The 26,296-nt window shown below is 43.6% G+C and overlaps 1 protein-coding gene across 8 annotated transcripts in view; it reads right to left on the bottom strand.

Annotated features, from left to right (window-relative positions):
• The window catches only part of PKHD1 (PKHD1 ciliary IPT domain containing fibrocystin/polyductin), a 359,271-nt gene that overhangs the window by 147,845 nt on the left and 185,130 nt on the right, over positions 1 to 26,296 (bottom strand). For 5 of the 8 annotated variants that reach the window (XR_011557350.1, XM_070732513.1, XM_070732507.1 and 2 more), the window contains 4 exons: positions 16,746 to 16,884; positions 9,613 to 9,859; positions 6,989 to 7,163; positions 518 to 713 (listed from right to left, as the gene is read on the bottom strand). Coding sequence is in view for 7 of the 8 variants with exons in the window: in XM_070732513.1 (XP_070588614.1) it covers positions 518 to 713; positions 6,989 to 7,163; positions 9,613 to 9,859; positions 16,746 to 16,884 (757 nt within the window). In the remaining variant the exon portion in view is untranslated. The remainder of the gene's footprint in view (positions 1 to 517; positions 714 to 6,988; positions 7,164 to 9,612; positions 9,860 to 16,745; positions 16,885 to 26,296) is intronic. The other 3 variants (XM_070732505.1, XM_070732510.1, XM_070732506.1) reach the window with 2 other exon arrangements.

Below are 26,296 nucleotides of genomic sequence, written 5' to 3'. Positions count from 1 at the left end.
GTAACAAATTCATTTTCTCTCTTGTGCCCAAGGGAGACTAAAGCCCATTTTAGGCTTCCATGAGTTAGAAAAAGGTGCTTTTATTATATGCAGTGGTGTTCATAGGAAGGAGCTTCACGTCACTAGTCCAATTTTAGTCATGCCATGTTCTTTTTCAACTAATATTTACTACACTGGTTAAAATTGGCACAAATTAAGCCATGCAAATGAGTTCCCATGTATAAAACCACTTATTGTTACGTGCTCCCTGTTTCACCAAGAATTCAGGCTTTCTGGAATAGCACAAATAGATTTTAATTCTGGAAAAAATTGCACCTTCCTGTAGCAAGTGGCAAGCCTAACAACCTAAAAGCAATTTTCAGAGGAAGATTTTGAATTCCAAATTACGTCAGAAAGGAACAAACTATTCAATGTGCTTAATGTGTGATGTCCATCACCAATTACAACATCTGTATACAGTTGTTCCTTCTCAATGAAGCATTATTATCAACTACAACCTTAAACATTAAGCTCTTACCTAAATAAGTTAACTTGTTTGTTTTCTTGTTGAAAAACCAATCACAGGCCTTGTGATGTCTATGGGAAGGAACAGCCTGGAGTAGTGATCCTTGCCTTCTTCCACACAACACGGTAACTTCACTGTGGATTGGCAACCCTTCATGCTCCAATAATAGATAATTGCCAACAGCAAAATTATCAAATGTCGCTACATACTATGGAGTAGAATGCAAGAAACATGCAAACAGTTACATTTCCTTTCTGAATTATTTCTGGACTGCAATAAAGTAGATTATTGATTGCGTAAGAGAGACGGAAACATTTTTTCAGCAGATTCATAAAAACCAAAGTTTCACCTCTGCCCCTCCCCTAATTTAGGAATAATGATATTTGGATTTGGCTATTTATTTGCTACTGAGAAATGAGTAATCATTTCAAGAGCATGGCCTTGCCAATAAAAGCCACATATAATGCAGAGTTACCCAGTGTGTTTCATGCTATCTTATAGCTCTGAAATTGTCTTTCCGATTATAAAATATTCATTCTGACCTGTGAATGACCCATGTCACATACAGATACAGACACTATGTATCCTATTCTCTGTACCCAGGGCCACCATCAGGAATTTTGGGGCCTCATACAGCCTAAATGTCTGCCCCCCCCCCCCGGCCATTTTAAAACTACTGCCCCCCAAATCCCATGCCATGCCCACCATGGCCACACACCCTGGGCAAGCCCTCCCCCGGCCCTCTGAGGTCAAACACAGCCCTGATGTGGCCCTCAATGAAATTGAGTTTGACACCCCTGGCCTAGAGGCTAAATCCTATGAACAAGGGCTTAGAGAATGAGTATGTTTAGCTCAATAAATAGAAAACTGAGGGGGAATATAATAGTAGTTTCCCAATCCTTAAAGGGCTGCCACAGAGCAGATAGCATCTATTTATTCTCCATGCCACCTGAAGGTAGTACAAGAAGCAATGGGCGGAACCTCACCAAGAAGAAATGCAATCTGGAAATAAGGAAAAACTTGGGACTGGGCGGCATAGAACTAACTAACTAACTAACTAACTAACTAACTAACTAACTAACTAACTAACTAACTAACTAAATAAATAAATAAATAAATAAATAAATCCCTGATGGCAGAAAAAGACCTCGTGGTCCATCTAGTCTGCCCTTATACTATTTCCTGTATTTTATCTTAGGATGGATATATGTTTATCCCAGGCATGTTTAAATTCAGTTACTGTGGATTTACCAACCACGTCTGCTGGAAGTTTGTTCCAAGCATCTACTACTCTTTCAGTGAAATAATGTTTTCTCAGGTTGCTTTTGATCTTTCCCCCAACTAACTTCAGATTGTGTCCCCTTGTCCTTGTGTTCACTTTCCTATTAAAAACACTTCTCTCCTGGACCTTATTTAACCCTTTAACATATTTAAATGTTTCGATCATGTCCCCCCTTTTCCTTCTGTCCTCCAGACTATACAGATTGAGTTCACGAAGTCTTTCCTGATACGTTTTATGCTTAAGACCTTCCACCATTCTTGTAGCCCGTCTTTGGACCCGTTCAATTTTGTCAATAATAATTTAAAAAAACGAAAATCCATTACAGTGGTACCTCAAGATACGAACTCCTCGTCTTACGAACAACCCGAGATACGAACCCGGGGTTCTTAAAATTTTTGCCTCTTCTTACGAACTTTTTTCATGTTACAAACCCCAAACCCGAACTTCCGGGTTCGGCGTTCGCCTGGCTGTCACCTTTTAAAACAGCTGGGGGGCTTCCCAGCAGCCTCCCGAAGCCGAACCCGGATGTTCGGGTTTGGCGTTCGGCTTCGGGAGGCTGCTGGGAAGCCCCCCGGCTGTTTTAAAAGGTGACAGCCGGGCGGCGGGGCTTCTCGGCGGCGGTGGCAGGTTGGTAAGACGGAAAACGTTCGGGTTCGGGAGGCCACTTTGGGTTTTTGTCTGGGAGGGAGGTCAGGAGGTCCGGCGCTGGGGGAGGGTGTCAGGAAGGTCCTCCTGCTCCCCCCCCAGCAAAAAACCACAAAGACGGTCTGCCGCCGCATGACAGGCAGGGCGGAGCAACCTGGAGCAAAGGGAGTCTGAAACCGCCAGCGGCTTCAGCTTCCCATTGCTCCGCGGGCGGCGGCAGACCGCCTTTGTATTTTTGGCTGGGGGGGAGCAGGAGGCGCAAGATCGGGCCGGCGGCGGGCGTGAGGCAAGGCAGCAGGTCTGCATCCTGGGCGGGCGGGCGGCGGGCGAGGAGGCGTGGCCGAGCGAAACGGGGTGGGCAGCGAGACGGGGCGGGCAGCGACTGGGGGTGGCGGCGGTGGCGGCGATGCTGTGTCCGACTCGGGGGTGGTGGCGCCCGACGCAGCGGGCAACATTGTCGGCTGCTCCGGGCCGCTCCCGGAAGCGGCCATGGGAGGGCGAGCTGCCTCAGGGAGGAGGAGGATCGGGCGGGACCAGGTGGGGGCTGGAATTTCTCCGCTGGGAAGAAGCATCGATGGATCCTCCGTCTAACTCTGTCGGCTGCTCCAGGCCACGGGGGCGAGGATGAAAGGGCGGAAGGCATGCTCGGCTCTGCCACTCCAACCCCTTTCGATCGGCGCGGGAGGCAGGAGAGGACCGGGCGACCGGAGAAGCAGCGCCCCTCGCCCCTGTGGCCCGGAGCAGCCGACAGCTGTAGACGGATGATCCATCGACGCTTTTTCCCAGTGGAGAAATTCCAGCCCCCACCTGGTTCCGCCCGATCCTCCTCCCTGAGGCAGCTCGCCCTCCCATGGCCGCTTCCTCCACCCTCCATCGCAAGCCCTCGCCACCGCAGGCAACACGCGCTGCCATCTTCTGGGCCAGCCAGGCTCAGTGAGCCTGGCTCACCCGGAAGATCGTAGCGCGCGTTGGCTGCGGCGGCGGCGACGTTGCTGCCGGCTTGGCTTCCCTCACCGGCGCAGCCAATGCGCGCTACGATCTTCCGGGTGAGCCAGGCTCAGTGACGGAAGGCAGCCGCTTGGCCCGGGATGCTGGGCCGAAAGGAGCTGGGCTTGATCCGCTGAGCTGATGTTCCCCGGTGCGTCGGGCGCCGCCAGCCCCGAGTCGGACGCACCCTCGCCGCTGCGCCCAGCCGCTGCCCGCCCCATTCTAGCCGGATCCTGAGCCGGTCGGTCGCGCCTCCTCGCCCGCCCGCCCGCCCAGGATGCAAACATGAAAAACGTGGAGGCTGGTGAACAAAGGCCAGAACTTTCGGCTTCTGGGTGGATGGGAGGAGCTAAGCGGTGGGAGGAATCAATGCCGCTGGGCTGGTAACATCTCCCCAATGTAAAAAGCCGCTGGGCTGGCTTAGCTCCCCCTTTCCAGCCCGAGGCCGAAAGAAAAACACGGAGGGTGCAGGAGTCGGGATGTATGGAAGAGGTCCGCGGGAGAACTGGGGGGACCCCAGCCCACGCCTGCTGCTTGCTCTCCCGGAAAGACCCCAGCCCACACCTTCAGGAGCTTCCCAGCCGGGTCCCTTCCACGGGGCAGTGGCCACGGCTCCCCCCAGTTCTCCCGCTGACCCTTTCCACATACGTACACCATCCCCACCCTCCATGCCGCCGGTTGGCTGTCATCTTCTAAAGAAGCAAGAAGAGGAGGAGGAGCTGGGCGCCGGTGGTGGTGGAGGAAGGCGCCCAGCTCCTCCTCCTCTTCTTGCTTCTTTAGAAGATGACAGCCGGCCGGCGGCGCGGAGAATGTGGCTCGGAGGCTGGGAGGGAGGCGGAATACAGGAGGAGGAGGAGGAGGGAGGCCAGGAGGGAGAGGGGGAAGGAGGGAGGGAGGAAATCAGAGAAGACGCACGTACAAACCGCCCGTGCGTTTCCCTCCCTTCCCTTCCAGTCATTGCAAGCCGGACAGTAACTGTTGACTTTTCCGTTAATCCACCCACGAGGCTCCCTCCGGGCAGCCTGCGCTGTCTCCCCCCGTCTCCCCCCCTCCACCCACACCCGAACAAAATCCGAATGCCGGCGGAAATGAGGCAAAAGGGGTGAATTTTGGGCTTGCACGGATTAATCGCTTTTCCATTGATTCCTATGGGAAACTTTGTTTCGTGTTACGAACTTTTCACCTTACGAACCTCCTCCTTTCACCAATTAAGTTCGTATCATGAGGTATTACTGTACTATTAAAACTAAAACAACCAGCAAAACTATTAATAAAAACAGATGAGGGCTGGGTTTTTTTCCTCTGTTATTATTTAAGTGCTTTTACCATATGCTTTAAATCAAGAATCACTTCTCTCTCTGTTTCTCTCTCTTTTCTGTCATTCTCTGCCTCAATCATTTTCTCATTTCTCTTTTTTTCTCTCCTTTTTTCTATCATTTCTCTCTCTCTTCCTTCCACTCTTCTCTCTCTCTCTTTCTTCCTCTCTCATCTCTTTCTTTCTCTTTCTCTTTCTCTCTCTTGCTTTCTTTCTCTTTCTCTCACTCTCTTCCTTCCTCTCTCATCTCTTTCTTTCTTTCTCTATCTTGCTTTCTTCCTCTCTCTCACTCTCTTCCTTCCTCTCTCATTTCTCTCTCTCTCTTTCTTCCCCTCTCTCTCTTTCTCTATCTTGCTTTCTTCCTCTCTCTGACTCTCTTCCTTCCTCTCATCTCTCTCTCTTTCTCTCTCTCTCTCTATCTTGCTTTCTTCCTCTCTCTGACTCTCTTCCTTCCTCTCTCATCTCTCTCTCTCTCTTTCTCTCTCTCTCTCTTGCTTTCTTCCTCTCTCTCTTTCTCTCTCTCTCTTTCTCTCTTGCTTTCTTCCTCTCTCTCTTCCTTCCTCTCTCATCTCTTACTTTCTTTCTCTCTCTCTTTCTCTATCTTGCTTTCTCCCTCTCTCCCTCTTCCTTCCTCTCTCATCTCTCTCTCTTTTCTTTCTCTCTCTTTCCCTATCTCTCCCCCTCTTTCTCTCTCTCTCTTTTTCTCACTTTCCCTCTCTTGTTTTCCTTCTCTCTCTCTCTTGCTTTCTCTCTCACTCTTTCTCTCTCTCATTCTCTTTCTCTTGCTATCTCTTTCTCTCCCCCTATTTCTCTCTCTCTCTCTCTCACTCACTTTCTCTCTATCTTGTTCTGTCATTGCTATCACTCTCTCGCGTTCTCCGGAGGCTGGCGAAAGTAATTTTCAATTACTTTCAATTGTAATTTTCAATTACAATCAACCTATCTCTCCTTCCTTCCTTTCCCCCCTCCCTCTTTTCCTTTCCTTCCTTCCCTTCCCCTTTCTCCTTCTTTCCCTTCTTCCTTCATTCCAACCAACCAATCTCTTCTTCCTGTTTCCTTCTCCTCCCTCTTCCCCTTCCTTCCCCTCCGTCTTTCCCTTCCTTCCCTCCCTATTTTTCCTTCCTTCCTTCCCTTCTGTGTCCTCCTGGCCCTCTCTTCCCCTCCCCTCCCCTCCCTTTCCCCGACGAGGGCAGCCCGTAGAGTCACACCCATCCCGGGCCGAGTTAGAAGAGCTGCAGCCGGGCGGGGAGTGCCCCACTCGCTTCGTTCCCGCGGCAGGGCTCAGTCGGGAGCCAGCTGGTCAGGGCTCGGTCGCCGCCACCAGGAATCCAGGAAACCGGGGTCAGGGGTCTCTGGGGCGTCGCACCGGGACGGCGCCTGGAATGTCGGGCGCGCGGGCTGACGCACGCTCTCCCCATCCCCTGCTGCCAGCCCAACCCGGAAAATTCAAAGTAAGAAAAACCTTCACTCTTACTTTGAATGCTCCGGGCAGGCTAGCAGGGAGATGGAGAGAGCGCGGTGGCCCCCGCTGTGAGAATGCCTGCAAGGAAGAGAGGCGGAGCGGATGGGCGGGCGAGGGCAGCGGCGAGTAGCCACGGGGGCGCGAGGGGGCTAGAGGCGCGGGGGCAAGGGCGGCGGTGGGGGCGCGGCTTTGTGCGCGCCCTTGGAAAAGGGTGCGCGGGGGGGCCTTTTGGGGGACACTGGCGCACGCGTGCGAAGCCTGCAACTTGCGTTGTGTTAAATTTTGTTTCTTTCCTAAGCAGCCTTCTGTGTAAAAAAATCCATTTGGGAACGACTCGTTCCCAAATGAATTTTTTTACACAGAAGGTTGCTTAGGAAAGAAACAAAATTTAACACAAGCGCAAGTTGCAACCGCCACCCCGAAGGGGCTCCTACCTTCGCCGCACGCTTTACTCTGGGACTGGAGGACCGCGCTGCCAAAGGCTCCGTCGGGGCTTCGAGTCCTGCCTCGCGAGGGCCAGAGGGCCCGCCTTTTTCGTTGGTGAGGCAGGCAGCCGGCAAGAGAGGGCCGGTACTGCGCACGTGCGACGGCGGGCAAAACCGGGCCCCCCTCATGGCCGGGCCCGGTACACCACTCCCAGTAGTACTGCCCTATCGGCGGCCCTGTCTGTACCTAATCCTTCAATTAGATTAAAATGAAATTGTATGTTATTTTGGCTTGGGAATTCTTTTTTCTATTTCCTATAACAATATGATACTTGTAACAATTGATGGATTAAACAAACTTCATTACCTTCAAATTTCTTTGAAGCAGAAGACTGGTGAATGACAAAGTATAAATTTCTTGATCCAAAAGAAGACTCATCCAGCCATTGGCATTAGATAAAGTGTCAGACACATAATTGACAGTGATCATCTTATTTTGACTATTAGTTACAGTTAAATTACCTGAAAAAATTGGGGATTTTCTGGGGGAAAAAAAATCAAATTTATTTTCTAAATAATATTCATTTAGATACTTAGTATTACAAAGTTAATGCAGCATATTAGCCCTTCAAATACAGTATTTAGACATGGATCAGCAAACTCAGATCTGGCAACGTATCCCATTTACCCAAATTTAAGCCCCATAATTTTTTTTCAAGTAGACAATCTACTTGACAACTCAGATTTGCTTGAGTGAATCCTTAACAAACTCCTTGGTATTCAATTGTTTTTCTTTTGGGAATTGCAATCTCCTTGAAGTTGGAATTTTTTTAAAAAATCCATCATTCCCAGTTTTAGTCATTTTCTTAATTTCCCTCAATTTTTTGGTGTCTTTCTGTGTAAGAAGAAGCCACAGAATTTCTGTGTAGATTTTATACGACTCCTCTTGCTGAATTCATTTGCAACAAATAATAACATAACAACAACATGCCCATATATTTTCATGTTGCTTACCAAACTCCCCAAAAATGCAAATTTTGAAAAATAACATGTAATTCTGGGAAGTGCAAACTGGATAAATACATTAAAATCAGAAGAAAATAATTTCACTTCCATCCCTGCTGTTCCAAAACAGTGGAGGATAATATGGACAGGCAGAATAAGACACTTGAACGGCAACAAATAGTTTTGATTCTTCAACATGTCCAAGTAAATCATGAGCTGACTATTACAGTGTCTTTCCAAACAATGGTTTCACTTCATACTGTCAAGGTAGCCCCAAAATAGAACTACTATATTGCTAGCATAATTGAGCATTCCTACCACCATAATTAGCACTATTTTAATTTTCTCTAAATAGCCAGTGATTTTCACTGTGCCCTAAATAGCCACCAATCTACCTTTCTTTAATGTTAATGGAGCAGAGGAGGGCATAAGCATTTTTAATTCAGAGGAGCTGAGGGAGCCTGCATGGATCATTAATAGGAAAGTGCTTCATTACCAAAGGAGGAGGCAGATCTCTAAGATCTGTTCTTCACTTTCTGAAGAAGAGACCAGGAGGAGGTAACCACAATGGTAATGTGAAATTAACCCTTGGCTCAAACAGCCAGGAGCCTTTCAAAGGGGTTTTTAAAAAAGAGGAAAAAACCTGGATGACGGATAGGTGGTGCTGCGTTTTTATATCCAGAGAAGTTTCAATTAAGAAGCAATTTGCTACTGAAATCTGGCATGACTAGTAGATAGAACTTTACAGTCTGCGTTACAATTTACCATCATGGTTCTTTAAGCTGTTATGTAATTTAGCTCAAGTGTAGTGTGCAGAACTGTTGAACATAAATGGCTCACAAAGGGTTTGCTAAACCAATCAACAACTATGAGTAGAATAAATATTAAGTCTCCTGTTTATGTTTACCATTAGCTTACTTATCCTAAGGGGTTCCCCCCCCCCTTTGTATTATGGCAAACACTGCATTTAGCTCTAATGCTTTCTGTATGTTACCTTTGTGAAATAATCTGCTACAATTATATAACTCAAGAAAATAAAGCAACAATGAAATTGGCTAAGAATGAGGGTGGTGATACATGCATCAGTATTGCAATGTATTCTTTCAGAAATAGAAATTTAATAGTATAGTAGACACCCACAAGTGCCCAAATTGCATTTTGCTTAAGGCCTTTCCCAATTGATGATTTGAAGTACTATTCTCTCATTCCTGAATCGTCAACACACATACCAGCATGAAACAATAGTCCCATTCCCAATCCCTGCTCTGTCTCTTTTATCTCTGTTCCCAAACACTACAGTCACCCAAATTCCCCTCAGAATAATGACTGACAGATTTTCACACATTGAGACTATGCATGGACTATTATAGAATAAGAGGAGAATGTGTAGTTTTAATACCTGTCCACTAAGAATAACATAAGCTTATCTTATTTACACACTGGGGATGAGTTGAACATAAGGTTATAGAGGCAAGGGAGAAAAAAGATCTTGTTATGTCATATTGTTCTGAGGTTTTGTTCAAATACTGAAAGCATGGGCACATGCTGTTATCCCAAAAAATTTAAAATTAAATCCAATAGTTTATTCAAGGACATCTATGTACTTAACCAAGTTTTAAAACTGATGTAAAAGGTCCAGGGCTCACTTCTGAGGATCTATCTACTAGAATTTTCTAATTTTAGGGTAGGGCTTAGATTAGAACCTTCACCTCTGCTTTCAAGCAACTAGCAATAATAGATCTATATCCTTAACATATATATATATATATATATATTTAAATACAATTTTCCTGCAATGTGCCTGTCCCATTCATATGTTTTATTCCCCACAATGGAACGACTTTAGTGGTACTGGATGATTTTAACGCATTGTTTTCTCAAGATTGCCTAAGCCAGAAACTTATTTTTGCAACTATTATCTTGCTAAAGTGGGACTTTCTAAATTTTGTACGATTGCACGTGGAGGGATAGGAATCACAAACTTACAGGCCAATAGACATACGATGAAAAGTAACATTTGCAAAACAAAAACTGGCATTGACAGCTCGACTGGCATTGACAATTGTCCTACAGGAATCTGGAAGAATATCCAGAGAAGGAAGGATCTGACTTCCCGGTTGTCCAGTAAAAGAGCCGTCTAGATCTTTGAGGATGGCACAATGAAGGAATGGAAATGATAGCCAGTTTGGGGTATTGAGGAGTAGGACTTGTTCTGTTCTGACAGTAAAGCCTCCTGAAAAGGAAGAGGAACGTATTATAGTATAAGACAATTAAGGGAAACTATAAAATCCCATCCAATGAAAACTGAGAATTCAAAAATTTAGAATACAATGTTGGTGATGTTGATCACATCAACAACAGTTTTCTTGGCAATGTTTTCTTCTTGCTATGTCTCAGAGAGTGCCTCAGATCACATAGTCAGCTTCTGTGCCCAGAGTAGAGATTCACCATTGTAAATACCACTTATGATTATATTGTTTGATTTTAATGGATGTAAAATGTGAAACATTAAACATCAAATAGGAATAAGGAATTGTGCTTCTGTAAATTAAAGAGAACAAACAGAATTGTGTAGTGCCATAAAACAAATCTGCCATTGGTAATGTATTTTCCACAGTCCTTTGCACAATGTTTCTAACTAGTGACTGTGTTCATCCATTTCCATTAGCTAAAATATGTGAACAGTTTTCAGAATGCATATTTGAGCCAAGAAATTGTTATGCAAGAGGAAAACTGCTAGGATTGGAGAAAAGGCAGTTATATTTTTCTGGTTATCAATGGCAGGTATCTCAAATAAATTTGAGATCTAGTCACTAATTTTATGCCCTGGTTATTCCTGACTCCATATAGATTTTAAAAACAGTATATGTTCTAGTAATGCATGGTTGGTATTATTAATATTACTACTTTAGCTTGGATGTTTGCTTCCAAAAATGAGTCTTTTTCCCCACCCCATTATTATTATTATTTAAATACAATTCTCTTGGAAAGACTAAGAATTGCCATGAGCATGAACAGTGAAAATTGTGTGAGGCAGCTGAACAGTACCTTGACAAGGAGCTTTGTGTTCCTAGCAACATTCATCCCCCTGGACCCTTTGTGCTTCTGGTGCTTCCTCTGGCCAGAATAGTCTTCTGAGTGTGCCTCAAAATCAACATGAAAGCAGCATTTTCTTCTTTAGAAGTGAAGGATTGCATGGCTTCACAAAGCATCTTCAAAGGAGTGCTTTGCTCAGAGCCTTGTTGAAGCAAAATATCTCTCCCAAGGTTTGCTTAGCCAGAATGGAAGCCAGCCAAGGAAAGAGTTTTCTAATAATGGGAAAGGATGGGTTCCTCAACCACACTGCAACTACATTCAGTTGTCTTAAAGAACAAAGGAGGGATCCAATAGGAGATGGCAAACTATTACAATTCCAGAAATAATGGATTGCATTTCAGAGGTGTGCAATTTAGCCAATTTTGAGAAAAATTGTACATCCTGTTAATCAGAAAATGTCATATTATCTCTGCCTTTTGAAAATGTTTTTGACAAGCTGGGTGAATTTAGTTTTCCTCTTTAAAGACTTGCAAAATAAGATTGATTGTTTTCTTTATGGGTTATTCAATGTGTATTTCTTTTCTTTTTTCTTTCATGAGTGTTTGTTTTTATTTTACATACATGTACATACATACCAGGAGTGGGTTTCAACTTAACTCACTGCCAGTTTGCTTCCTCCTGCACCGAATAGCCACTGCATACACAGTGCCAAAAAATAAAACAAAAATCCCCCCCCCCCCAAAAAAAGCTGCAAACAAGATGGCAATGCATGCACCATGCTAGAAACTCAGCTTCTGGACATGCTCAGAAGAAAAAAATGGAAATGAAACTGTGTATGTAGATAAGATTGGGGCAATGGTGATGATATATGAATTGAATTTCTAGTTTGTTTGTTTGTTTTTAACAGAGTACTAGAGTTGGAAGGGACAAGCTTTTCTCTTGTTGATATTATTGCTGGGGTTGTAATTCAAGAATCTGGTGGTGCAGTGTTTAAAATGTAGCATTACAGGCAAACTCGGCCCACAACCTGGAGTTAACTCTTGATGGGATTCAAGGTTGACTCAACCTCCCATCCTTCCAAGGTCAGTAAAATGAGGAGCCAGGTATGTTTTTATCTTTGATAAAAGATGAAATCATAGAAAAACCTACATATGTTTATTGTATAATAAGCTTTTTTGGATTTAAAAGCTTTTATCTGAAGTATTATACTTAGAATTTCTATTTTTATTTAGCCAATCTACTAGCTCAACTTCCCTTTGTTGTCTCTCTGGATATAGAAGGTTAATTTATGCAGTATGGGGCTTTCTCTATCCACCATAGCTCTCTACATGATAGAACTCCAGACTTCATGTGAAGAACATCCATTGATAAAAAAGGCTCTTCATTGTAGATCTTCACCTTCTACATATGGAAAATAGAGTCTGCATGCTTGTCCTCAAGGGACATCAATTCCATGGTCTCTTCTGTTACCATATTCTAGCAAAATATACAGTCTGAGTAATCCAGAGTATAATACCATGGTCTTTCAAGACTGAAGGATGCCAATGTATATTTGAAAAATATGCATTGCCTTTAGATATACAATGGTACCTCAACTTAAGAACACCTCTGCTTAAGAACTTTTCTAGATAAGAACTGGGTGTTCAAGATTTTTTTGCCTCTTCTTAAGAACCATTTTCTACTTAAAAACCCGAGACTGGAAAAATTTCCCAGGAAATTTGAGAACAGCACAAAGGTCCAGCCAGTTTCCTGCCATTCCCCCGTTAATCCCGGCCATCTCGGGCTTTTCTGGGCTGCCAGAGGAGCCTTTTGGTGGTGCTTAAGGAAGCTTTGGCAGTCCAGAGCGAACAAAGCATTTTCCTTTCTCTGGGCACTTGGAGAGGGAATAAACCTCTGCCAGTGCCCAAAGAAAAGAAATGCTCCCTTCGCTCTGGGCAACTCTACAAGGAGGCGCGTGCTCCTCCTCCCCACCTCAGAGTCCCTCTCTTTTTTTTTAAGCCTTAAATTTTTGGATTTTTTTTTATTTGCCTCACCTTACCTTTGTCAGGCCAAAGTCTTTATGTGGAGTTAGAGAGTTCAGCCTGACACAACACAAGGTGTTGTGGTTCAGCCTGGGACCCCTCCGGGAATGGCTGATTTGCTGTCGGTGTCCGGCTCAGAGGCTGAGGACCAGGAGGGGCAGACTGATGAAGAAGCTGAATCCCAGGCTGAAGATGAAGGACAGCCAGAGTTCCACCAGGGGGAGCTCTCCCCAGCAAGCAGCCTGGATTCCCTGGGGGAAGATGCTAGTGACTTCATAGATATGCGACAGAGGAGAGCTAACGAGAGAAGAACGCAATTGGCCAGATATTTCCAGCATTAGGGGTCGCAGCTGGGTTTGTCCAACATGTCCCGGAACGACGTGTTCCGGGACATGTTGGACCATTTTGTGGTGATTTACCTTGATGACATTTTAGTGTATTCCCCGAACCATGCCTTGCATTTGACCCATTTGCGCCGGGTCCTGCTCCGGTTGCGGGAGCAGCAGTTGTATGCCAAGCTGGAGAAGTGCCAATTCTTCCAGACTACCGTCGAATTCCTGGGGCACATTTTATCTCCAGGTGGCATTTCCATGGACCCGAACAAAGTGGCCGCACTTCAGTCTTGGCAACCTCCACGACGGGTGAAAGACGTACAACGTCTTTTGGGGTTTGCAAACTACTATCGGGCTTTTGTTCCGGGGTATGCCACGTTCACCACGCCCTTGACTCGGTTGTTACAGAAACAAGTCCCATTTGGTTGGGGGGAGGCGGAACAGCGGGCTTTTGATGCCCTGAAAGCGGCGTTCATGGCGGAACCGCTTCTGCGCCATCCTGATCCCGCTCAGCCGTTTGTGTTAGAAACCGACGCTTCAGATGTAGCGGTTGGCGCAGTGCTTCTCCAAGCCCAGCGGCCCGGTGACATGTTGTTTCCGTGTGCCTACTTCTCCCGGAAGCTGTCTCCCTCGGAAAGGAACTATACTATTTGGGAGAAGGAACTTTTAGCGGTGAAGGCCGCCTTTGAGCATTGGCGGCATTACCTGGAGGGGATCACCGGAACCTTGAGTATTTGCAGACGGCCCGGAAATTAAACCAGAGACAGATTCGCTGGTCTTTCTTTTTCGCGCGGTTCAATTTCCGCATCAGGTACACTCCCAGTGCCCAGAACCCCCGAGCGGATGCCTTGTCGCGCAAGCCAGAATACACGCACCCGAAAGAGCTGGCTCCTCTGCAGACAGTGTTACCCCCTGCAGCGTTGGCTGCCACTCAGGACCCAGTGGACTTGCGTCACCGTTTACGGGAGGCGCAGCGTGGGGATGGGTTTGTAGCGCAGAGAGTGCGGGAGTTAACACCCAATTCCCCATGGACGTTTCAAGACGGGCTGCTTCGGTACCGGGGGCAGCTGTATGTTCCCGCCGGCCCAGTGAGAGGGTTGATTATGACCCAGTGTCATGACTGTCCAGTGGCGGGGCATTTTGGGCTGTTTAAAACATTGGAGCTAGTCTCTCGGACATTTTGGTGGCCACGCCTTCAAGATGATGTGCGTTCCTATGTGGCCACCTGTGTCCAGTGTCGTACGGCCAAGGGGGTGACTGGAGCCCCACCGGGATTACTGCGACCTTTACCCACGCCTGAGAGACCCTGGGGTGCCGTGTCCATTGACTTTGTCACTCATTTGCCTGCCTCTGCTCGCTTCACGGTAGTCATGGTGGTGATGGACATGCTCACCAAGATGGTGCATTTTGTCCCTTGCACTAGGGTGCCCACTGCCCAACTCACGGCTCAAATGTTTATTAGTCACGTGTTTCGGTTACATGGGCTTCCGGATCGAGTGGTCTCTGATAGGGGCACACAGTTCACAGCCCGGTTTTGGCGGGAATTGATGTCGGCCCTGAATGTGTCCGTGTGCCTCGCCTCGACGCAGCACCCCCAGACCGATGGCGGTACAGAAAAAGTGATCGGGATATTGGAACAATACCTGCGGTGTGTCGTGGCGGATCGCCAGACGGATTGGTCCCGGTTTATCCCTGTCGCGGAGTTCGCGTTCAACAATTCTCGTCACTCATCGACCCGGCTCACGCCCTTTTTCGCAAACTATGGATTTCACCCTCGCTTCTTTCCCTTGACCCTCCTAGATTCCCCGGTGCCTGCTGCTGAGGACTTTCTCTCAGAGCTGCAGGCGGTTCACGAGATGGTGAAGAGATACCTGAATAAAGCCAAGGAGGACTACAAGAGGGTGGCTGATCGCTCCAGGCGGGATGTGCCCCCCTTGGTGGTGGGGGATCAGGTGTGGTTGTCCACAAAATATGTAGCCTCTGAACTACCCCGGCACAAACTAGATCCCCGGTTTTTGGGTCCTTTTCCCGTTGAGCGGGTGATTAATCTGGTGGCTTACCGGCTCACCCTGCCGGACAATTTGCGGGTTCACCCTGTGTTTCACCGTTCGCTGCTAGTCCCTGTCCCTCCCGATTGTCCGCTCCGTCCCAATGTTCCCGTGTTTCCTGCCCCGTGTGTTCGTGATCACCTCCCTGAAGCTATGGTACATGACATTGTGGATTCCCGTTGGGTGGATGGGTGTTTCCAGTACAAGGTGCAATGGGTAGAGGGGGATCCGGATGATTGCTCCTGGGTGGAAGCGGCGTTGTTGGACGCTCCCGATCTTCTTCGGGCTTTTCACGCCCAGTTCCCTCAGAAACCGCGTCCTCTCCGCTGGCAGGTGGGGAGGGGCCTTCCGCGGGGGGATGGTGTTGTGGTTCAGCCTGGGACCCCTCCGGGAATGGCTGATTTGCTGTCGGTGTCCGGCTCAGAGGCTGAGGACCAGGAGGGGCAGACTGATGAAGAAGCTGAATCCCAGGCTGAAGATGAAGGACAGCCAGAGTTCCACCAGGGGGAGCTCTCCCCAGCAAGCAGCCTGGATTCCCTGGGGGAAGATGCTAGTGACTTCATAGATATGCGACAGAGGAGAGCTAACGAGAGAAGAACGCAATTGGCCAGATATTTCCAGCATTAGGGGTCGCAGCTGGGTTTGGGTGTGGTGCTTGGGAAAGGATAAAAGGCGGCCCCACCCTTCCTGGCTTGTGGAGTTTTATCTTGGAGATTCGTGAGACCTGTTTGTGAACTTTGGTGGCTACAATCCTGGTTTGTGCCTTGGACTCTTGAAACCTTGGGGGGGGGTGCCAGCAAGAAGCTTTTGGAATTGACTGGACATCAGGACCCTGTTGTAAAGTATTGTAACCTGTCTGCTGTGAAGACAGGTTTTCCTTTGTGCTTATTTTTTCCTGCTATAAATTACTTTTGGATTTTACCAGAGTGTCTGGCTATTTTTCAGTGGGTGTGGAGGTCTGGGAAAACCCAGACAGAACACAAGGGGAGATGGGAGGAGTAGTGAGTAGTCAGAGGGGAAAGTTACTAGACACAACCAAAGATTCCTTTCTCCAAGCCAAGGTCACCGTTTGTTCTGCCTGAACTGAAGAGGAGAGGAAGTTGATAAGCCCTTGCACACGAACAGGCTCTTGTGATGAACTTGTGGGTGTGGGGGATTTAAGATGAACCTTAACCTAGGTGGGATTCTGGGAACTATTCAGAATCGGAATGACAATGGCATAGCCAACATGGTTCTGTTAATAAATTGAACTCTGATTGAGAGAATTGAACTGGGGCTTGGTTTATTTCTCAGGTGCTATTTGGAGTTAGAGAATGCTTCATGTGGAGTTAGAGAGTTCAGCCTGACAACCTTCTTCCTTTGACAGCGATTGTCCTTCTCCTCTTCTTCCTCCTCCTTCTCCCACCCAAATTCTGAGCTTTTATTTCTTTCCCAATGGGTTTGCATGCATTATTTGCTTTTACATTGATTCCTATGGGAAAATTGCTTCTACATACAAACTTTTCTACTTAAGAACCTGATCATGGAACGAATTAAGTTCTTAAGTAGAGGTACCATTGTAGATAGTATATGTAAATTGATTGGTTTTTTTCTATGCAAAAATATTTGTAGATAATCCTCTTTAATATTCTTCACACCTATTTCTCACCACAACCGTGTTAAGTACTGAAAATTTAACTTACCCTGACCTTGGTAACAGCCAGAACAGGTAGTAATTGCAGTGCAGTTGTGACTGTCAAAGTTCATAAAGGTTGAATGTGAAATCAATAGTTCATGCTTTTGAGGAGTTTTCAGCCCTGTTGACATACAGCTTCCCTCCTGCTAGAAGAGTGCAGACGTTGGCATTACAGTATGTTTAAAAAGAACAGTTGTGTAAAATCAAGTTGTGCACTAGCATGAATTCATATCATAATTGATGCTGCTTATGCTTAAAGTAGTTTATTTATTTTATTTATTTATTTGTCGTACAAATATAGTATTGTACTGTAGCATATTTAACATAATATAAGTATAAAGTAGAGATAGAAAAGATAAAAAGACATTAAGACAGGAATGGTAGGCATATAGGTACACTTATGCACTCCCCTTACAGACCTCTTAGAAAAGGGGAGAGGTCTATTGTAGATAATGTAAGGTTGAAGATTTTGGGATTGGGGAAAGAAACAACAGAGTCTGGTAGTGAATTCCAGGCTATTGCTGAAATCGTATTTTCTGCGGTTCTAGTTTGGAGTGATTAACATTTAGTTTGTATCTATGGCGTGCACTTGTGTTGTTGTTGTTAAAGATGAAGTAGTCGCTAACATGGAGTACATTGTGATGTATGATTTTATGAACAACAGTTAAATCATTTCGGAGGCAGTGTAGCTGTACATTTTCTAAACATAGTAATTGAAGTCTGGAGGAGTAAGGTAATTTGTTACGTGAGGAGGAGTGAAGGACTCTTCTTGTGAAGTATTTCTGGACTCCTTCAATTGTATTAATGTCTGTTACGCAGTGTGGATTCCATACAGGTGAGCGGTATTCAAGAATTGGTCTGACAAATGTTTTGTATGCTTTGGTTAGTAGATTGGTGTTTCTAGAGAAGAAGCTATGTAGAATTAAGTTTGTGACTCTTAGTGCTTTTTTTGGCAATGCTGTTGCAGTGGGCTCTAACACTTAGGAAATGAGTACTTCAAGGTCTTTGACTGAGTGAGGTTCTTCTGCGAGTTCAGTTTCTCCAAGTGTGTATTTAGTATTCGGATTCTTTTTACCAATGTGTACGGCAGAGAATTTGTTGGATGAGATTTGGAGTTGCCGGTTGTTAGACCATTCAGCTACATGGTCAAGGTCCTTTTGAAGGGTAGAAGTATTATCTGAGGTATTAACATCAGCAGCAAAAAGAAGACAATTGCTTATAATATTGTCACAGACATCATTTATGTAGAGTATAAAGAGAGTAGGTCCTAGGACACTGCCCTGGGGAACGCCACTGTTAACTGGAGCAGGATTAGATATGGCATTACCTATTTTGACCACCTGTTGTCTGTTTGACAAGAACGTTGATATCCAATTGTGCAGTGGTCCTGAGATGCCATAAGATTTTAGTTTCATAAGAAGTTTGTCGTGAACTGCTGAATCAAAAGCTTTGCAAAAGTCTATGTAGATTGCATCAATTGATTTACCCTGGTCAATTTGGGTAGTCCATATGTTTTTGCAGTTTAAAAGTTGCAGGTTGCAGGATAATTTTGTAATGAAACCAAATTGTTTGTTGGAAAGTAGCTTATTTGTTTCAAGGTGGAGTGTAATGGATTGGTTAATGATGGATTCCATGACTTTGCAAGTGACACAGGTTAAGGAGATTAGTCTATAATTTTCAACATTGCTGGGATCACCCGTTTTGAAAATAGGGATGACTGTGGCTAGAGACCAGAGTTTAGGTAGGGAGTTAGTTGTAGAAGATATTTTGAAAATTATGCTTAGGGGTTCAGCCAGAGTTGAGGAGAGTTTTTTAAAGAAGTATGCACATAGTCCATCAGGTCCGATAGAGATGGTTTTAGGTTCTGCAGTGATTTCTTAACATTTTCTTCGGTAAAGTCGATTTCTGTTAGATCATTGAAGTTAGTTGGGGTGCAACTAAGAAATGCTGCGCATGAGCCATTACTATTCACAAAGACAGAGCTGAAGAAGTTGTTAAAGAGGTTGGCTTTAATTGTTTCATCAATATACTCTTTGTCGTTTGGTCCCATAAGTGGTGGGATGGATCTAGAGTCTTTAAGTGTGTTGTTTACAAAGTTATAGAAGGCACGAGTGGATTTCGTGCATTTTCTTCTTGTTTGATATGATAGTTGGTACATTCAGTCTTTATTTGATGACATAAATTTTTATAGCGGTTTTTAAAGTTTGCAACATAGCCTGTTTTGTTTTTACACCAAAGTGATCTTTTTTTGGATTGTAGATTTCTTATTTTTATGGGTAATTTATTTCTCTTGGTTTTGGTGTATATTAGCGGTATATGTAATTTGATGACTCTTTGGATCTCGAGCAGAAATATATTGTAATAGTCATCTACAATGATACAGCCAGAGAATATTGTGTTCCAATCAAGAGATTAGAGGTCAGAGTCTATGTTGTCAAAGTTGGCCTTCTTAAAGTTGAAATTGGTTGTTCTGCTTTTGGGGTTGTTTATGAGAGGGCATACGTTGAGGCAAAAGTTGATTATGCTTAATCCATCAAGTTCCATGAATCCATCAATAGATAATTTTAGATTTTGCCTTTTTCATGCAAAAATTGGGACATGGGTAAAAAAGACTGCATTTAGTACAGCATCACCAAGTCCAAGTTTCCTCTGGAATCTGCATGAATAAATACTTGCCATAGTGGTCTAAATTTGGTAATAACTTGGAGATCTTCTATGGATGTTCTAGTACTCTTATTATTCATTCATTCATCCACTTATTAAATTTATAAGCTCCTCATATTCTCAATTACTCTTGTCCATCCGCCTTATCTGTTACATTACCATTCTACTTCTCTCAAACTCACCATCATTTCTTTCAGTCCACACAAACTCATATTACATGGCCCTATTCATTCTTCCCTTTTTAGGGTTAGTACTTTTTTAGTACTTTTTAGGGGGGGGGGGTTGCTTGTGTTATTTATTTATTATTAAATTTGTACCCAATCAAGTCCCAACAGTTCTGTGTGGTTCACCAATAGAGTTATAATCAGAAACAAAAATAAGAAATGAAAGAAAAATGGACAAGATTAGAAAAAAGAACTGATGCAGCATTCATTCACCTTTGTAAAAGGCCTGGGAGAAGAGTTTATAACTGTTCTAAATAACTAAGGGAGAGGGCATCCTGATTTCAGGGAGAACCTCATTTCAGAGGGCAGACATTGCTACAGAGAAAGTAGACTTTAAGGATTCTGATAGATAGCACTGTTTAAGTGAAGGAAACCAGAGTGTGACAATCCTGTCAGACAAAATGGTTAGATACTGTGAGAATTATGGTAGGTAGTTGCCCATGTAACCAGGTCACATTACATGAACGGTCTTATAGGTAACAGCCAACATTTGAATCATACCCCAGAAGCAAACCGACAACCAGTGTAGGTCTTAGAGCAAAAATGTTATATGGACATACCAAAGATTGCCCATCACTGCTCATTCTGCTATATTCTGGACTAGTTGAAGCTTCTAGCTGTTCTTCAAGAACAGCCCCATGTATAATACATTGCAGTACTCAAGTTGTGGTGATCAGAGTGTAGCAATTGTGTAAAGCACTTCTCTGGCTCTGGTTATCCATAATATATGTTTTGTGTTTTTAAAGCTCTCCATGTTTTGCCATAACTTATCTTTAGGATAGTCAGTAAATAAAAGATGTACAAAAATCAAAAGTTACATTTTTTAAAAAATAGATCTCTAGAAATTACTATTACTTTTAAATTGCTAATAGCTATTTAGCAGAAGTATACAGATTGACTCACATTTAAATTCCACCTATTTTTCCTGTTAATTTACAATGGGTGCAGAATCAATGCAAAAAATAGGATTTTAAAAGAAATTAAGAATAATTGGTTAAAAGCATATTTTAAACATAAAAGGGTTGGCTGAATGGAAGGTTTAGCTTTCTTGTTAAATTAATGTCATAAAGTTTTAATTGATGTTAAAGAGACATCATTATTAAAGGCTAGAATTACATACATTAATATGTAAATTATGACAAGAAGATTCTTTATCATGAGATAATCAAAGATAATCAGCACCCTGGGGTGCTGTAAAGAACAAGGCACAGCTGAGCGCCTCAAAATCTTTTAACAAGTAAGACATTGAGAACTCAAGAGCTTGGTATCCCGAGAGAAGCAAAACCAAAGAAAATATTTTATCAGTGTGATAAAAATTAGCTGCATTCAAATCCTCTACCTATCTCCTATTCCTCTTTCTCTGGTTCTGTCTTTGTTCTTCATACTTAAAGAAATCAAAATTTACTCTCTCTTATTCTTAATACTAAAATCTATTTCAATTCAGATCACACTTCAGATCACAGAGAGGCACTTCAGATCACAGAGAAGGAGAAGAAGGTAGTGCTGTTTACTTTTTGCATTTGCATTTTTTGAATTCAAGGAGAAGGGGCATTTATAACTGGCTGTTACAGACAATTTTATTAGCAGTTTGTTTTCAAACACAGACCAATCAGATTAGGCTGGGGCAGGATTAGACTGGGAAGTATAAAAGGCAGGAAAAAGCCATTTTAATTTGCACTTCAGATCACAGAGAAGGAGAAGAAGGTAGTGCTGTTTACTTTTTGCATTTGCATTTTTTGAATTCAAGGAGAAGGGGCATTTATAACTGGCTGTTACAGACAATTTTATTAGCAGTTTGTTTTCAAACACAGACCAATCAGATTAGGCTGGGGCAGGATTAGACTGGGAAGTATAAAAGGCAGGAAAAAGCCATTTTAATTTGCACTTCACATCACAGAGAAGGAGAAGAAGGTAGTGCTGTTTGCTTTTTGCATTTGCATTTTTTGAATTCAAGGAGAAGGGGCATTTATAACTGGCTGTTACAGACAATTTTATTAGCAGTTTGTTTTCAAACACAGACCAATCAGATTAGGCTGGGGCAGGATTAGACTGGGAAGTATAAAAGGCAGGAAAAAGCCATTTTAATTTGCACTTCAGATCACAGAGAAGGAGAAGAAGGTAGTGCTGTTTGCTTTTTGCATTTGCATTTTTTGAATTCAAGGAGAAGGGGCATTTATAACTGGCTGTTACAGACAATTTTATTAGCAGTTTGTTTTCAAACACAGACCAATCAGATTAGGCTGGGGCAGGATTAGACTGGGAAGTATAAAAGGCAGGAAAAAGCCATTTTAATTTGCACTTCAGATCACAGAGAAGGAGAAGAAGGTAGTGCTGTTTGCTTTTTGCATTTGCATTTTTTGAATTCAAGGAGAAGGGGCATTTATAACTGGCTGTTACAGACAATTTTATTAGCAGTTTGTTTTCAAACACAGACCAATCAGATTAGGCTGGGGCAGGATTAGACTGGGAAGTATAAAAGGCAGGAAAAAGCCATTTTAATTTGCACTTCAGATCACAGAGAAGGAGAAGAAGGTAGTGCTGTTTGCTTTTTGCATTTGCATTTTTTGAATTCAAGGAGAAGGGGCATTTATAACTGGCTGTTACAGACAATTTTATTAGCAGTTTGTTTTCAAACACAGACCAATCAGATTAGGCTGGGGCAGGATTAGACTGGGAAGTATAAAAGGCAGGAAAAAGCCATTTTAATTTGCACTTCAGATCACAGAGAAGGAGAAGAAGGTAGTGGCCCGCGCGCCTAACGGCGCGCGAATCATATAACTATAAACCAAAATCAGCAAAATTTGGTAGCAATAGGGATTGTTGATTTTCCTGCTAAGTACTTGTATTTCAATACATTGTTAAGATGACTGGCTTGGTGCAGTGTAACATTTGTTTGGCTGTTGTCTTCCGTAGTACCTTGTGGAACTTGGGGTACTGCCCTCTTTGCATAAGGACATCTAGGTTAGATGGCGAGATCTCTAGATTGCAGTCCTTAGTTTGTAGCTTGCAGTCAGAAGTGGAAAGATTGTCCCAGCCACGTGCTGTAATGCAGCCATGTGTCCAGCCTCCACTTCCACAGCGCCCCCCGAGGAGGAGGGCTGTGTGGACAACTGTCGGTTCAGGAAGATTGCGTGCAGTTGAGCAAAAACATAGCAATTTTGGTCTCTCTGTATCGAATTCCTATAGTGTTCTTGCGGATTTAAATAGTAAGGATGTTGGAGATATTAGCAAGGTCCCTCAGGCAGAGAATGAGGGGATGTTCAAAGGGGAAGTTGTCGTAAATGTCACCAAACCATCAAGTACAGTTAGTAGAAATAAAAAGAGGACACATTTTCTTGTGGGTGATTCGACCGTTAGAGGTGTTGATTTGGGACAGAGCAAGGATGTGGTTAAGGTGCTGAGGTGTCTCCCAGGGGCCACTGCCAGCAGGGACAGGAGGCGGATTACAAACATTGTTAAGACTGTGAGTAAAGGTAATAACATTGATGTGGTGGTGCATCTTGGCACAAATGATTTGTCCCAGAGAAATGTTAATGTAGTAAAAAGAGATTTTCAATGTCTAAGTGTGGAGCTGGGTAAAATAACTGATTCAGTGACTTTCTCAGAGGTGTTACCGGTTTGTGGCCAAGAGGATAAAACAACGTGTATCAGAGAGTTTAATGTGTGGTTAAGGCAGTGGTGTAAAGCTGAAGGTTTTGGCTATGTAAGTCATGATGTCAGTAGGTGGTCTAATAGGGAGTTGTTTAAGAGGGATGGTTTGCATCCATCATACAGAGGTACCCAGGTGCAAGGTGAGGAATTCAGAACTTTTTTGGACAGGCATTTAAACTAGGTAAAGGGGACAGAGATGTAACTGATGTGGGTGATTTCTGTCCCCGACCAATGAGGATAAAGCAGTTTTTGGAAGCTTATGAAAAGGGAGCTGCAAATAATATAGATGTAGTTGTTGATGATAAGGGGCAAACTAATAACGAAAATAATGTTCTTCGGGTAATGTGCACAAATGCTCGAAGCTTGAGCAACAAGCTCTGTGAATTAATGGCCATAATATCTAGAGATAATTTGGACCTGGTTGCCATAACTGAGACATGGTTTAAGGATTCTAATGAATGGGAAATATCCATACCAGGATATACACTGTATAGGAAGGATAGAATAGAGAGAAGGGGAGGTGGAGTAGCCATTTATATTAAAGAAAGTCTAAAAACAACACTAATTCAAAATACGTGTCAAGATCTAGAGACTCTCTGGATTTGCATGCAAAATAAAGAAGGTTCTGTCATTAGAATTGGGGTGATCTATAGGCCTCCAGGGCAATCCGAGGAATATGACAACAAGATGGTGGATGAAATTACCCAAATGGCAGTAAAGGGAGATATTGTGGTTATGGGTGATTTCAACATGCCTGATGTTGACTGGAATATCCCCAGTGCCCTTACATGCAAAAGTAAGAATATAGTAGAGGCCTTTACAGGAGCAGCTCTGGCACAGCTGGTTAAGACACCAACTAGAGGGGAGAATATTCTAGATTTAGTTTTTACGAATGGGAATTGGGTTTCAGATGTCAAGGTGGGAGAAAATTTAGGTTGCAGTGACCATCTATGTTTGTGGTTTGATGTAAAAACTCATTGTGAGCAATCCTATAATGCAACCAAAGTATTGGATTTCAGAAAAACAAATTTTAATGCAATGGGAGAATATTTAGATAATGAATTAAAGGGGAGGGATAAAATGGCAGGAGCGAGCATCCAGTGGACTGTATTAAAAAAGGCCATCTTAAAAGCCACTGGACTGTATGTAAGACAAATAACTAAAGGTAAAAGGAAGAAGAAACCGCTATGGTTTAGCAATGATGTAAGGGCTATAGTCAATGAAAAAAAGGCTGCCTATAGGAGGTATAAAGAGTCTGGAAGTATAGCTGATAGGGAGGTATATAAAATGAGACAGAAGGAGGCGAAACAGATAATATATGCTGCTAAAGCCTCAAAAGAGGAAGAAATTGCCAAATCTGTAAAGAAGGGGGATAAAACCTTCTTCAGATATATTAATGATAAGAAGAAGAAAAACTGCGGCATCACGAAGCTTAGTACCGGGAATAATACATGCATTAATGGGAATAAGGAGATCGCTGACCATTTCAATAGCTACTTCTGTTCAGTTTTCTCAAAAGACACCTTACAAAATAATACTATAGAGGGATATAGCATTGCTTCCAGCTGTACGGATTCAGCTCCAGTGATCTTAGAAGCCGATGTCTTAGAAGAACTTGAACGATTAAAGATAAATAAGGCAATGGGTCCAGATGGCATCCACCCCAGAGTTCTTAAAGAACTCAGATCTGTCCTTGCTACCCCCCTGACTGATTTGTTTAACCAATCCTTGTTAACAGGAGAAGTTCCTGAGGATTGGAGAATGGCCAGTGTTGTGCCTATTCACAAGAAGGGCAGTAGAGAAGAAGCTGGTAACTACAGGCCAGTTAGCTTGACATCAGTTGTAGTTAAAATGATGGAGACTCTACTCAAAAAGAGGATAAATCAGCACCTAAAAAACAATAACTTATTAGACCCAAATCAGCATGGCTTTACTGAAGGCAAATCATGTCAGACTAATCTCATTGATTTCTTTGACTATGTCACAAAGGTGTTGGATGAAGGTGGTGCCGTGGATATTGCCTACCTGGACTTCAGCAAAGCCTTTGATACGGTTCCACATAAAGAGCTGATAGATAAATTAGTGAAGATTGGACTTAATCCCTGGATAGTTCAATGGATTTGCAGCTGGCTGAAGCATAGACATCAGAGAGTTATTGTTAATGGCGAGTATTCTGAGCAGAGTCAGGTTACAAGCGGTGTGCCACAAGGATCTGTTCTGGGTCCTATTCTTTTTAATATATTTGTGAGTGACATAGGGGAAGGTTTGGTAGGGAAGGTTTGCCTATTTGCCGATGACTCTAAAGTGTGCAATAGGGTTGATATTCCTGGAGGCGTCTGTAATATGGTAAATGATTTAGCTTTACTAGATAAATGGTCTAAGCAATGGAAACTGCAGTTTAATGTTTCCAAATGTAAAATAATGTACTTGGGGAAAAGGAATCCTCAATCTGAGTATTGTATTGGCAGTTCAGTGTTGGCAAATACTTCAAAAGAAAAGGATTTAGGGGTAGTGATTTCTGACAGTCTCAAAATGGGTGAACAGTGCAGTCAGGCGGTAGGGAAAGCAAGTAGGATGCTTGGCTGCATAGCTAGAGGTATAACAAGCAGGAAGAGGGAGATTATGATCCCACTATATAGAATGATGGTGAGACCACATTTGGAATACTGTGTTCAGTTCTGGAGACCTCACCTACAAAAAGATATTGACAAAATTGAACGGGTCCAAAGACGGGCTACAAGAATGGTGGAAGGTCTTAAGCATAAAACGTATCAGGAAAGACTTAATGAACTCAATCTGTATAGTCTGGAGGACAGAAGGAAAAGGGGGGACATGATCGAAACATTTAAATATATTAAAGGGTTAAATAAGGTCCAGGAGGGAAGTGTTTTTAATAGGAAAGTGAACACAAGAACAAGGGGACACAATCTGAAGTTAGTTGGGGGAAAGATCAAAAGCAACATGAGAAAATATTATTTTACTGAAAGAGTAGTAGATCCTTAGAACAAACTTCCAGCAG

The sequence above is a fragment of the Erythrolamprus reginae genome, chromosome 1 (assembly GCF_031021105.1).
Source record: "Erythrolamprus reginae isolate rEryReg1 chromosome 1, rEryReg1.hap1, whole genome shotgun sequence".
In the NCBI taxonomy this organism is placed as follows: domain Eukaryota; kingdom Metazoa; phylum Chordata; class Lepidosauria; order Squamata; family Dipsadidae; genus Erythrolamprus; species Erythrolamprus reginae.
The sequence above is the reverse complement of the archived record's forward strand: the minus strand, read 5'-3'. Positions and strand labels throughout refer to the sequence as shown.